Below are 9971 nucleotides of genomic sequence, written 5' to 3'. Positions count from 1 at the left end.
TGACATTGACGACTTATTCAGGTGCATGTTGAAATCTGTCCAGTATCATAAAATAAGACGGAAGTGCAGACAACTGATTTGCTACTTCTACACCCTGAGTGAGGGCCTTCGACAGGCCAGATTGCAAAAGCAGTGCAAAATACTGCAAGCCTATTTCACATAACTTCCTTTTTTTAATGCAAGCCTATTTCACATAACTTCCTTTTTTTAATGCAAGCCTATTTCACATAACTTCCTTTTTTTACTCCCCTCCACCTCAGCCCCCTCTAACTTCCTCCAATTCCCAATAAGGCATCAGTGTCGTCTGCATAGTCATTCAACATTTAGAAGTCAAGAATAGAAGAATGTCCATTTAACAGGTCATTATATTTACTGTAGATCCATGATTTGTATCCACTCGCAGTCTACTAAAGCCGTTTTCTCAGCTTCTCTGGGCAGCTTTGGATCACATCTGAAAGAAAAATAGTTGAAAGTCAACAAAATTTGATTGGATTTGATGAGCCTCTCATCCACGCAGGTGGTGAAAAAGATCATCATAACAATGCTTAAACATGGCGGTGGCAGTGTGATGGTCTGGGAGTGTTTTATTGATTCAGCACCCGGATGAATTTTGAAGTCCACCTATGAATTTCAAATTAAAGAATCAAAAGAGGAAAACTAATTGAAGGCTTTGGAGCGGCCTAGTTAAAGTCTAGATTAAACTGCGACTGACCTTAAACAAACTGTACATGCTCAAAAACCTTCCCATTTGATTAAAAATAAAAAACACTGCTGGGCCTGGTCAGTTTGGACAGTTTCTTTGGTTTAATAAATGAAATCATTTGAATGGTGTTTTATTTTTTTTCATTCTGGCTATGCTTGTCTGATATTAAAATGTGTTTAAAGAAATGAAACCTTTAAGTGTGACAAAACAAAAAAAAATAAATCTATAAACATAAAAATACGTTTTCACTGTACTACAACAACATTATTTTTTTGCACTAGCTGTCTAAAACCAGATAGAGCTCAAGGTAATATAAGTCCATTTCTGATTGGTCGATCAGTCGCTCTTGATGTCTCCTCCCAACAAGTTTATCTGGGGCTTCAGACTGGAAAATAGAGTACATCAAGTAGGTTTTGTCTCATCATGGTCAGATGTTTGGCTTTTCCACTAAAGGTCATGCAGAAGAACTGGTTTGGATTCCATCACCCAAAAGACCAGACAGAGTTTTGTTATTACTTCATAATAAATGTTTAATGTTTTTTGTATTTTAGTGATATTGGAAGGACAGTTTTGCATGGAGGTACTATCCAGTATTATCCCTGTAAAAAAATTCTCTAAAATCCTCACCTTAAATTAACATCGTTTAAATGTTAATTTAAACAATGCTGCATGAACACTTTTACCATCAGATTATTAGCATTTTTGTTTTTTCATTTTAAGTTGAAAAGAAAAAAAACAAAACAATTGGAACTCAAGCTAAACTTGATAGTTTTAAAATACCATTTGCAATGTTTTGATAAGCTGCTGCTCCCAGTACGCCTGCTTCTGGCTCCTGATGAAGCGGTTCTTGATATTCATGTTAGCATGTTATCCAGAGGTGCTTCCCTTGTCGTATTGTTAATCCTGTTCCAGTGTGGTCCAAAGACTGGAACCACCCGCCTAGCCAGTTACCTGGGCCAGGACAGAGAGCCCATTCAAATCAGTTGCTACAAATTCTCTGTTAATGAAGCCGAGAGGAATGAGGTCCGAACTGAATAGCTGCAGAGATCCAGTTAGTTCAGTAAGTGTAAGTGGCAACAGCTCGACTTTAGACGCAATAAGGACCTTTATCCTGTTTTGTGACTGTGGTGGCTCTAAAAGTCGGCAGATCAATACTTCTTTCCAACTCCCTTTTTATTCCCCTCTCAGAATAAAGCTAAAGCATAACTCAGTTGCAAACTGTTCTTTATTGTTGTTCTTTCAATCTCTCATTATGTCAATTGATTCTTAAAAAAAATTAAACATAAAAATATACAATGTCACATTTTGTAGAAAGACTTTTCTAAATAAAAAGGTAAAGATTTTCTCCTTCAGACTGAGTTTGTGCAGTAGGATGGTTTGTCGTAATTCAGTGTTGCTACAACTTACATGTTGTTCCAGCTTCTGGTAATTTGAAGATTTAGGTCGACGTGTGGATCTGGAATTCTTCCCTTCCAAAACAAAGGCAATAATCTGGATAAAAAATAAATAAATAAAAAAATTACAATTTTTTTACAAAAAGTAGCTGTAGGTTCCTATAGACTAGTTGTCAATAAGAGAACTGTAGTCTAACTGTGCTCAGGGCTCCTTCACACAACAATATGGAGTTACATAAAGTTCAGTTTCATTGTATGTTTAAAGTACCTTGCGCTTGTTGTGCTTAGCGATGTAGAGAACGACCACCAGCACAACTCCGGTGACGAAGTAGGCAAAGAAATGACTGTTCTCATCCTCCATCGTTCTTGAATCCCCTGGATTGTCAGATTGATGACCTGTAGGGTGCTTTCCCTTTGTATCGGCTGTATTTGTGTCTTTCTCGGTTTCACCAGTTCCACTCTTCTTTCCCTGCATATCGGCTGGATTTGTGTCTTTCTCGGTTTCACCAGTTCCACTCTTCTTTCCCTGCATATCGGCTGGATTTGTGTCTTTCTCGGTTTCACCAGTTCCACTCTTCTTTCCCTGCGTATAAGCTGGATTTGTGTCTTTCTCGGTTTCACCAGTTCCACTCTTCTTTCCCTGCGTATCGGCTGGATTTGTGTCTTTCTCGGTTTCACCAGTTCCACTCTTCTTTCCCTGCGTATCGGCTGGATTTGTGTCTTTCTCGGTTTCACCAGTTCCACTCTTCTTTCCCTGCGTATCGGCTGGATTTGTGTCTTTCTCGGTTTTACCAGTTCCACTCTTCTTTCCCTGCGTATCGGCTGGATTTGTGTCTTTCTCGGTTTCACCAGTTCCACTCTTCTTTCCCTGCGTATCGGCTGGATTTGTGTCTTTCTCGGTTTCACCAGTTCCACTCTTCTTTCCCTGCGTATCGGCTGGATTTGTGTCTTTCTCAGTTTCACCAGTTCCACTCTTCTTTCCCTGCGTATCGGCTGGATTTGTGTCTTTCTCGGTTTCACCAGTTCCACTCTTCTTTCCCTGCGTATCGGCTGGATTTGTGTCTTTCTCGGTTTCACCAGTTCCACTCTTCTTTCCCTGCGTATCGGCTGGATTTGTGTCTTTCTCGGTTTCACCAGTTCCACTCTTCTTTCCCTGCGTATCGGCTGGATTTGTGTCTTTCTCGGTTTCACCAGTTCCACTCTTCTTTCCCTGCGTATCGGCTGGATTTGTGTCTTTCTCGGTTTCACCAGTTCCACTCTTCTTTCCCTGCGTATCGGCTGGATTTGTGTCTTTCTCGGTTTCACCAGTTCCACTCTTCTTTCCCTGCGTATCGGCTGGATTTGTGTCTTTCTCGGTTTCACCAGTTCCACTCTTCTTTCCCTGCGTATCGGCTGGATTTGTGTCTTTCTCGGTGTCACCAGTTCCACTCTTCTTTCCCTGCGTATCGGCTGGATTTGTGTCTTTCTCGGTTTCACCAGTTCCACTCTTCTTTCCCTGCGTATCGGCTGGATTTGTGTCTTTCTCGGTTTCACCAGTTCCACTCTTCTTTCCCTGCGTATCGGCTGGATTTGTGTCTTTCTCGGTTTCACCAGTTCCACTCTTCTTTCCCTGCGTATCGGCTGGATTTGTGTCTTTCTCGGTTTCACCAGTTCCACTCTTCTTTCCCTGCGTATCGGCTGGATTTGTGTCTTTCTCGGTGTCACCAGTTCCACTCTTCTTTCCCTGCGTATCGGCTGGATTTGTGTCTTTCTCGGTTTCACCAGTTCCACTCTTCTTTCCCTGCGTATCGGCTGGATTTGTGTCTTTCTCGGTGTCACCAGTTCCACTCTTCTTTCCCTGCGTATCGGCTGTTTTTTTGTGAGAGTCACCAGCTACAGCACTGTTTCCATGCATCCCTCCAGTATTTCCCTTGTCACTGCCAGAATTACTTTTTGGAGGATCAATTGTTGATGCCGGTGTTTTGACATCTGTTGGAGCCCCTGAGAAAAGAAAAAGAAGCAATTAAATACAAAATATCACGGAAACCTCCCGCATGGCAACAGCTCGTTTATTGCTGAATGTCCTTCCAACTTGATTTCTTGCAAAAGTTAACCGATAAGTAAGTGAACCTAATCTGATCCTTCAAATTCAGAAAATCCTAAAAAATCTATCATCCAACCAGACATTTAACAAACAAAACATGTCCTGCCCACTTCTTGGCCCAAATGCCTGGGGTAGGCACCAAAACATTCAGCTCATAGAATGTTATAGTTTTAGTAATCATAACATTCCTAATAAAAAATAGATAAGGCATGTACACAAAAGTAAAATTTTTGCTCGAGATAAAGATTAATCTCCTGTCTAGATTCTCCTTGTGCTGCCCCTCTTCTTATTGTTTGTTACATTATGCCTCAAAATCAAGTTGGGCCAAATCTTAGCTTCTTCCTCTGAGCATCATCTGAGAGCACTCAGAGCAAGAGCTTTGCCTGTACGTTCACATACAGCGTACAGAGTCAAGTAGACATCTTAACTTTGACACGAATGTGGCGGAGCGAGGATTCTCAAGAGTTGAGTGTATGCCAGAACACTATTGACTGAGATTGTGTGAGATTTAAATGCACACCCCTGAAATTATTGTTCACTCACAGAGATATACATGCTCAGATCAGTCTCACTGCATATGCAGACTGGTCACTGCAGCACTCAAGTTGGTGGCACAAATAATGCTATAGACAAGAAAAGAAACAGGAAGAACCTTCTAAATTATTCTGCCATTGGTAGATCAAAAACTAGGCCGGTCACGATAACAAATTTTGCTCAACGATTAATTGTCTCAAAAATTATTGCGATAAACGATAATATTGTTTGAAGACCTTTTTACACTGATTTAATGGAAATGATGTAATAATGCATGTGATTTCCTGCCAAAGATAGATACACTTTATTTTCAAAAGAACACTTAACACTGGAAACTAAAACAAACTAAACAAAACAACCAAAAACAATAATAAAATATATTCTCAGTCTCCATTAACAAAAAATGTACTTGAATTAAAAACTAAACAACATAAAGCCAAAGTGGAAATAAATACTGCATTCAACCAAGACTGCAGATTATGAAGTCTGTATATCATATTGCCCTTCAGTAATAATTAGATTTAAATAGAGAAGATGGGCACATCAGACTACCTGATGCAATAGTGCTTTCTGAGGGGAAATTACGGAGAGGAATCCCAAACAGCTGACACGGCGCAACCTGTAGTCCAGCGGACATTGGAGATGATATGTGGAAACAACATTAATGTTTATTCAACATTTGGTGCAAAGAATATAGAAATGACAAGGGGAGGAGTTGGAGCGAAATTGCTACCACAGTTGATAAACCTTCGTTAACGTGACATAAGGGACGTAAATAGGTTATAATGATTTTCATTCAGTCAGGACTTTACGCTGACACTAGAGCAACATGCATTGCAGGAAGATTGTAGTAAAGCATTGATTAATGCCTGGTTTTAAAATTAGTTAACTGGACTTGTAGCCATTATTTGGTGCCCATTGTTGGACACCACACGGCAGGATCGAACCCGATCGAACCGTTTTACCTAGGATTTCTGTCGGCTAATGTGTGGACTGTCAGGTTTTGAAAATGGGCCGACAATCGGCTGAAAACTCTAAGATCGTGCAGTGTGCGCTTCGTTTTACACTAAGGAAATGAGGAAGGGAGGAGTCAGTGGAGAGCACCGGAGCTGAGCCTTTTTTCATTAGGTGTCATTAACAGAAAGAGAAACAGGCCGGAAGAGACGATAATGCCGATAATTAAAATGAGGTTTATAGTTTTAATTTATTGTGCGATCAATTGATTTATTGTTTATCACGACAGGCCTACCAAAAACTGCATCAAAGTATCATTTTACATTAACTACTGGAGCGACAAACTGCTTTGAACAAATAAATATGAAAAATTATAAATGCAAAAACAACAAAGACATGAGAAATGAGTCTGTGTCAATGAAAGTATCGGTGTAATTAAAATTAAAAGTCCTGATATCATGTTAATGTACAAGTTAATCGAATGGCTTTGCCAAGGCTTCATTATGACATTTCATTCTGGAAGTATTTTCTAATGCAAGGAAGTCAGCTCTTGGTGACATAAACTGAAAATACTCAAGACATCACTATACAGCATTGCACAGTCATTTGTAATCTACACTTACAGAAAGTGAGGTAAAATAAGTACCATACCCTGAGTACTATGCTTCACATTTTTACTGCATATTTTATTTGCAATCCTAATTTGCTCACTGCATTATCCAAAATCAAAGTATGAATGTATAGAAAAAACTTAACACTCTTTGAGTGACGCTGGACACAACTTTAAACAATATCATCAGTGAAAGTTGAGGTAAAAGAAAATGTACTGACAGAAACCAATTTTTAAAAAGAATGATTTAAAAAAATCATAAAATGACAGATTTTGAGAAAAAAATCTGTCTTAAGTTTGGAATGACTCCCGCAATGAAATGAGGACTATTAGTTTTAGAGGGAATGAGTAATCATCATTTATTAGTGAAGTTCATTTTGACCTACGTGATAAAAAGTATTGACAGTGTCATAAATTTGCTGGAAGGAAGAAAAAACTGCTACTATGATCAAAAAAGGATTAAACTTTGTGAGGCAGCATTTGGCTTAGGTTACCCAAATGGTTAACATCTTAGTCTTTTAATGAGAGGATCAAAACGTTATCAAAAATTAATTAATTAATTTTCAATCTAAAAGTTAACTACGGATTTAGATACAAAATTAGCTTAACTATAGTCTTAAGTTTTTAAAGAAAAAACAACAGTGGACAGACCATATAAAAACTCAACAAAAATGGCCACAACATACAGTATCCTCTATTTTTAATCACACGTAAACATTTTGGATCATTAAACTTACATAATATCAGAGAAAAATAAACTTGATAATTCTAAAACAGTTATTAAATGGCAATTTTATTCATCAAGTAAAAAAAGCGACCCAAGACAAGCTGGCCCTATGTGAAAGAAGCACCTACTCCCCTTGTTAAACCATCAATTAATCGAATTACCACAAAACTTCATGAGCCATGCCTAAGCCCAACTGTCTGACCTGTACAATAAAAAAAAAAATCATAAAAATACTACAACTAGCAGCAAAAAGTACAAAAACATTTGTCTCTTTAATGATATCAAAACTCTAAAAGACTGATTAGACAAAAGTGGAAAACTATTGAAGGTGTGTATTCCATTACATGTGGTGTGAAACATTGTTTCAGGAAAGGATAATCCTACCTAAACTAAATATGGTGGCAGCAGTGCAATGGTTGTCGACTGCTTTAGCACCTGGACAAAATATTGTTTACAAAAATGAATTCTGCTCTCAACCAGAAAGTTTGGAAAGTCTGTAACCTTAGTCTGTATCCTTAATCCCAAGGGGATTGTAAGGTACTGTAATATGTCACTCTGAATAGTTCTAACAAACAAAATGAATGGTGTAGTCAAAGTCTGGACTTTAAATAATGATGTGTTACCTTTAAAACAATTCGGCAAATAAGAGAGGGCCAAAATTCACGCACACCGATGATAAAGACACATTGGCAGTTATTGTAACCACTTGATGTGTAGCCAACACATTAGGGTTAAGATGCAAATTGTTTTATCCTTAATAGATTCAATAATAATATAAAATCTGCATTTACATTTAGTTAGGTGATCCTTGATAACATTTATACAATGATATTAAACATGTACAAAAAGCAATAACAATAGAAAGCTGTAAAAGCCAAACCATTTTTTACAGCAATGCATATGGATAAGGTGAACTGAGCTAAAGGTCTATTTTTTTATTGTAGTTATGCACATTATGTTTTAAATCTGCAACTGAAACATTTGTCGTATACTGGATTAGTGACAGTCTTTGAATGATCTACTTGACTACGCAGATTGCATCAGTGGGCGTCTGCATCTAGAACAGGAAATAATCTACATTCTGCCTCTTTCCGGTAACTTGAGAAGTCCATCAAAGTCATTTAAAGGCAAATATTTAAACTGCAATGTGCTTCTGTTCATTTAGTCTATGAGGCGGACTGTGTCACAGTATTTTCTAAAATAACAGTTTGAAATAGTTGTCACCCTGCTGTAAGTATTAATGCTTGGTCTCTAGTTTTCTTTTATTCTCTGTGAATACATGATTTAATAACACTTCAACTTCTTTGTTTGAAAGCTGATTATTTTTCAGCATAATGAGCCATAAGAAAATGGCAAAACAAAAACCACACTCAGGTGAAGCTGTGAAATAATTGTCACACTAGTGAAAAAAAAAGACATTAAAATTTAATCTTATTGTTTATTACTGCACATGATTTAGGAGATGAGGCTTTCTGTCCTGTGCATCTGCTGTGATTCTAAACCTTGGAGACAAAATGTGTGAACACTAACAATCTCTCAATAGAGTTAAGGTTCAGTGGTGGACAATCCATGTGCAAAAACGATGTCTCGTGCTCCGTGAACCACTCTTTCACAATTTTTGCCCAATGAATCGTGGCATTGTTATCTTGGAATAAGCTCATGCCATGAGGGAAGAATCCCCCCTTTGATTAAATAACTTGTATTTAGAGAGTCACCTGACCTCCTTCTTTGGCCACATGATGTTGTTGAACCTAAACCTGACTCAACTGAAGCAACCCCAGATCGCAGCACCGCCCAGAAGTTTGTACAGAAGACACAAGATGGGTGAAATCATTTTTGTCTGCTTCTCTTCTTACCCTGAGGCGGATATGTATGGACTCATCAGACCACCTAATCTTCTTCCATTGCTCCAGACTCCATTCCTTATGCTCCCTTGCAACTAAAAAACTTTTCCTGACTAACATTGTTCTCTTATGACCACACTGTTGTTCAGCCCCAATTCCTTGAGATCATTTTGCAATGTGCTCATGGTAATATTCTTACTTTCACTATAAATATAAAGTCGACTGGCTTGACCGAAGTGAAAAAGTGACCTTAATAACTTGTTGACTAACTATATTTAAATGAGTTTGAGCATTCAGGTCGTTCTGGTTTGTAATTACCTGATAATATGGCAGCTTTTGGGGGGATATCCGCATTTCTGAAATTTTCTTATTCAACATGCTTGTTGTCAAATCTCACTGTGCATTTTTTTTTTTTTTTTACCAACAGCCACATTACGTAATAAAAAAAAATAACACAAACCTATGGCTCATATTAGCTCAGACGCAACACTTGGTTTCCGTAACAGTGACTCATATTTCTAACTAAAATACTAAATAATTTAAACTACACAAACTTTAATTTAAACTACACAAACTTTCACTCACCTGCGACCAACACGCAGAGCAGTAAAATAGAAAGAGACAACAAAGCCGTCCGCATTGTGTCCGCTGCGTCCACCACCCGGTGAAATGTAAGCCAAATCTGTATAATCTAATCTGTCCAGTCCTCTCAACTCAATCCCAAGAAACAAACGTGTCAGGACAGTTTGTACGATTTACGTCGCGGTTTTGCTTCCGTGTATAAACCGCTTTTCTTCTGCTGCTCCACCAAACAGGAGGAGTTGTTTTCCGCCCCCTACTGGTTGAATGCATGTATTACATGGATGCTGCTTCATCCGATCTGGTGACTGGAAATGGAGATCAAACTGCAGGAGAAGGACCTCGCTGCAGCAAACAGAAAGGGGCGGAGACGGACCACTGTCAGTCTCAATAATAAGATTCATACCTTATTATTACCAAATAAGCTATGAACCTTATTTGGTAATGGGACCATTGCACTCCGGAATGAAGGGGGCGTTATTTCCTATATTATCCGCGGTCTCCCGTTTTTATTTTCTTTTGAAATCTGTGATATGTCTTCAC

General features: G+C 38.4%; 1 protein-coding gene across 1 annotated transcript; it reads right to left on the bottom strand.

The window, feature by feature from the left end:
• Nucleotides 1–305: 305 nt before the first annotated feature.
• LOC111610323 (trans-Golgi network integral membrane protein 2-like) lies at nt 306–9629 on the bottom strand. The gene is made up of 4 exons (XM_023343990.1): nt 9435–9629; nt 2366–4077; nt 2111–2194; nt 306–451 (listed from the first exon to the last, which is right to left on the bottom strand). Exons 1-4 carry the CDS (start codon nt 9487–9489, stop codon nt 446–448), a joined length of 1857 nt encoding a protein of 618 aa, XP_023199758.1. The 5' UTR covers nt 9490–9629; the 3' UTR covers nt 306–445.
• Nucleotides 9630–9971: the final 342 nt, after the last annotated feature.

The sequence above is a fragment of the Xiphophorus maculatus genome, chromosome 12 (genome assembly GCF_002775205.1).
Source record: "Xiphophorus maculatus strain JP 163 A chromosome 12, X_maculatus-5.0-male, whole genome shotgun sequence".
NCBI classification, from domain to species: domain Eukaryota; kingdom Metazoa; phylum Chordata; class Actinopteri; order Cyprinodontiformes; family Poeciliidae; genus Xiphophorus; species Xiphophorus maculatus.
Note: the sequence above shows the minus strand (reverse complement) of the source record. Positions and strands in the feature narration are given on the sequence as shown.

Bases quoted from the DNA above. Each gene is read 5' to 3' on its own strand.
- LOC111610323 (XM_023343990.1), bottom strand. From the start codon at position 9,489: ATGCGGACGGCTTTGTTGTCTCTTTCTATTTTACTGCTCTGCGTGTTG. The intron at 4,078-9,434 runs GTGAGTGAAAGT...TTCTTTTCTCAG, and splicing joins GCTCTGCGTGTTGGTCGCAG to GGGCTCCAACAGATGTCAAA. The intron at 2,195-2,365 runs GTACTTTAAACA...TTTTTTATCCAG, and splicing joins CTAAGCACAACAAGCGCAAG to ATTATTGCCTTTGTTTTGGA.